The 3,874-nt window shown below is 53.7% G+C and overlaps 1 protein-coding gene across 1 annotated transcript in view; it reads right to left on the reverse strand.

Moving 5' to 3' along the window:
• The window catches only part of CENPT (centromere protein T), a gene marked incomplete at its 3' end in the record, with an annotated part of 9,342 nt that extends 5,601 nt beyond the window's left edge, over positions 1-3,741 (reverse strand). The window contains exons 1-4 of the mRNA XM_010137012.1: positions 3,615-3,741; positions 3,194-3,227; positions 2,079-2,221; positions 1,206-1,634 (exon numbers count right to left, since the gene is read on the reverse strand). Coding sequence (XP_010135314.1) covers positions 1,206-1,634; positions 2,079-2,221; positions 3,194-3,227; positions 3,615-3,741 — 733 coding nt within the window. The remainder of the gene's footprint in view (positions 1-1,205; positions 1,635-2,078; positions 2,222-3,193; positions 3,228-3,614) is intronic.
• Positions 3,742-3,874: the final 133 nt, after the last annotated feature.

The following is a 3,874-nucleotide window of genomic DNA, read 5'->3' on the forward strand; positions in this document are numbered from 1 at the left end:
CGCGGCCACCCCCCCGCCTCTTTACAGTAGACTCACTCCCCCCCCTCCTCCTGTCACCCGATCCAGTCCCCTGCTCCACGTCCCCCAGATTCTTCTCTGCATTATCTGTCCTCTGTCCTAGTCCCTCCCATTGGGCTCTTCAAGGAATGAGCTTTTTTCTGTTCATCTCTTCCCTTGCCCTTTCAAAACGATGTTTCCCACCCAGCTCACCACAGATGACCCTCCTGAAGCTCAGTGCGGCACCACAGTCCACCAGGCACTAATGACTTTCTAAGCTTCCCACAGCAAGAGCTCTTCTCCCGGCCTGAGCAGCACCGAGTGCACCAGCCGCTCTTCAAGCACCGTTTCTGCAGCCGTTTGGACACAGAGTCACAAAATGCCCAGTGAAATGCCCCACTGTTTACCCAGTCGGGACAAGGTACCTCCAGGGAAACGAATGCAGGAGAGAGACACCAGACCCTGGGGGAAACTGGCAGGTGACAGGACTCGCAAAGCTCCGGTACAGAGTGGCCAGGGAGGCGGCTACCTCTGTCCATGTGATTTTTAAGGCCCTGGGGACAGTGAAGCAGTTCGCTGTGACATAAATGACCTCACCAGGGCAAAGGTCTAGAGTAGGAACCTCCTGAGATGCCGAACTGCAGCTACAGCTCCTACGCATCATCTCCTTATCTCACCAGATCTGTGACCAACTTGTGGTGTCCACTTCTGGGCTCCCCAGTACCAGAGAGAGACGGGACACACTGGAGAGAGTCCTGCAAAGGGCCACCAGGACAATTAAGGGACTGAAGGGAAGGCTGAGAGCTGGGACTCTTCAGCCTGGAGCAGAGAAGGGTTAGGGGGATCTCGCCAATACATGCCAGTATCTGAAGGGAGGGTGTAAAGCAGAGGGAGCCAGGCCCTTCTCAGTGGTGCCCAGTGCCAGGAAAAGAGTCAACGGGCACAAACTGGAACCCAGGAGGCTCTGCCTGAACATCAAGAAACACTTTTTCACTGTGAGGGTGACTGAGCACTGGAATGGGTTGCCCAGAGTCTGCAGTCTCCATACTGGGAGCTGCGTGGACGCTGTCCTGGGCAACCTGCTCCGGGTGGCCCTGCCACTGTCCTGGGCTGGAGACGACCTCCTCCCAAGGCCCCTTCCTACCTGCCCCATCCTGTGACTTTAGGGAACACCTGCTAAACCCCAAGTCCTGACTCATAGTACTCACTGCCAGCCACCACTTTTTCCGCAACTGAAAGCTGTTTCATCAGGTTACTCTGCGGGGAACGATCCTGCTCATCTTCTGGCTGGTCTGCAGGTGTTTTGGGAGATACATGAGTCACTCTGTCAACATGCTCACGATCAGGGATTAAGTCCTCAGAATACCTTCGGGACGTTCCCTCACTTGTGCCCACACTGGACACCAGGCCCGCCAGCCTTGCATCCTCTTGAGCAGCGTCAGAAACGTGGCTTCTCCAGGCTGAGGTTCTGGACTCTGAGAGCTGTGCTTCGAGAGCAGAAAGCTTGGGCTGGCTCTGCTCACCGCCCTGAGGCTGCACAAAGAGCTCCGTGTTACTCAGCACAATTTCCGCGTCGCTGGCCAGCATGGCTGTTCCAATCCCAGATGCCGTTTGTGAGTTCACAAGGTAGTCCTGTGCTGTTGGGATAAAAGTTTTAGAACAAGTTTTAAAACACTGCAAGGTCATAAGGACACATGTTTCTTATCAGCACTTGCATAATTCAAAATTTAGGCCGGCTTTTCTCCGCTCTCCACAGATCAAACGCAGAAGCTGTATCACCACACTCCAGTGACCGTATGTTTCTGACCGCACCATCTGCCCAACACCCACCGTTGGGACGCAACCTCGGATGAGTCCTGGGGTATGAACCACCAGGCTGCAGCGCGTATTCAAGCGCATGGAATCAAAGCACCTCCAGGTGCGGCCTCATTCTCATCGCGCCTCCCCGGTTACGCTGCGTTTCCGTGAAGGCACCAGTAGCCCTTAAATTGTAAATACAGACCACGCCGCAGCAGCTGCTTCTGAAAGCCACCTGATAAAGGCCCTCCCTGCTGAAACAGAAGTACCCCCACCACAGAGACCTCTTCTCTTCAGCATGTTCTGTTCCACTCCGCCTTCAAAAGCCTCCACGTCGATCGCTTTGCGGTTTTTCGGCCTCCGGAGCAAACCTCTCTTTTCAACCGTGTCTGGTGGGATCAAGGAACCAAGTGACATGCGAAGCGACCTGTAAGGACAGGAGGGAAGAAGGAATTTGTCAAACTGACAAACTGCCCTTTTACCCTCAGCTGACAGACGTGGTGCCTCTAGCAGTGAGACTTTTCACCAATCCCTCAGCTAGCAGGAACTTCACCCCCCAAAACCTTCAAGATTACGTGCCAGTCTACTTTAAACAAAAGCTTAATTTTGCCTAACATCAGGATATGGGTCACAGAGATCAGCAAACAAACTGCCCTGCAGCCTCCTGCCTCAAGAGGGCTGCAGCAGCATCTCCGACAAATGGTTCAGGGATTTCGCCTGCTCTCTGAAACCTTTCTGAGATGGGAGCTAAGACAGCAACCAGCAAAGCAAGAGGAAAGATGTATCTCGCCACCCATACCTTGTTCCTCGACAGCCCGGCCATGCCCCGCCACCTCCTACCCCTCTCTGCAGGCAGCCCAAAGGACTCAAGGGTAGGAAGTACGGAGTGCAGCCCTGTGACTCCCCTGCACAGGAGCATGGGCCAGGGCTGCAGCAGAGCACTCAAATAAATCACTGGCCACGCTCAGGATCGTTAGCGAAGCACACAGGCCATGCAGGAAACGGAGCTCCTTGACTTGCTGAAAAGCTTTTACTGGCCAGAGAAGCTGGGCTACAGACTGTACAGATGCAGCTGGTGTGAGGAGTCAGTTAAGAGGCAGAGAAAATACCCTGAGGTACATCGTGCCGGAAACATGAGAATGAAAGCAGAAAAGGAATGATTCTCCTGAGTAAAGAGAGGAGCAGCAGCAGCAATACAAGCTCGACCAGAGCCGCCCTCTGTCTGAAAATCACAACCTCCAAATGCCACCAGCAGCGAGGGAGCTGATGGTGTCACTGCTCACAGGGGTCTCTGTCATGAACCCAGGTATGTGCACGGTGCTTGACAGCTGCGGAGGTGACGAGTGAGGCAGCTACTGCCAGGACAGCCCCACGTGGAGACGCTTCCGCCAAAACTCACCGAGCCAAGGCAGTGCTGTCCAGCGTTGTCTGGGCTAGAAAAGGTTGGGGACACATTAGCTGAGGAATTACACTGAGGAACTACACCACAGGCTACAGGAACCTCCCGATGGAGCCTACTCTCCCTAGACGATCGCTTCCTTTGGAGACACTCTGAAACTCACAGAGCACCAAGATGGAAAAATAGTCAAGACATTACATCCAGCCAAGGCAGCACCCATGACTTGGCTCAAAAAGGCTTATTGCAAACTCAACAGCAGGGGGTTTACCTCTCCGCTCTCCCCTCCACACACAATACTGCAATCTCACTCCCAAAACACAACTGCCCCAGGGAGAAGTGACGGAGAACTAAACCACAGCAGACGAGACTCAGCTGACAGCAAACGCAGCGCTGAACAAGGCACTTCTCAACGCGGCCTCACCTTGATTCTGGGGAAGTCGTTTGTCTGCTGCTCTCTCAAACTCAGAAACGCTGAGTTTCCTTCTCTTCTTGCCCATACGGAACATGGTGATAGAGGTCTTCTCAGGAGGAAGGTCTGGCAGCTTCATCTCCCCCCTGCCAATACAAACCATGCCTTAATCAAAGGACAGCATTAGCACTCAGCTGCCCTATACCGGCCTTTGAGGTGTTGCTGAGAAGGAAATAAAAATTATTTGTCCTTACTGCAGCAGCAAAGGAACT

The sequence above is a fragment of the Buceros rhinoceros genome, unplaced genomic scaffold, assembly GCF_000710305.1.
Source record: "Buceros rhinoceros silvestris isolate BGI_N320 unplaced genomic scaffold, ASM71030v1 scaffold44455, whole genome shotgun sequence".
Taxonomy (NCBI): domain Eukaryota; kingdom Metazoa; phylum Chordata; class Aves; order Bucerotiformes; family Bucerotidae; genus Buceros; species Buceros rhinoceros.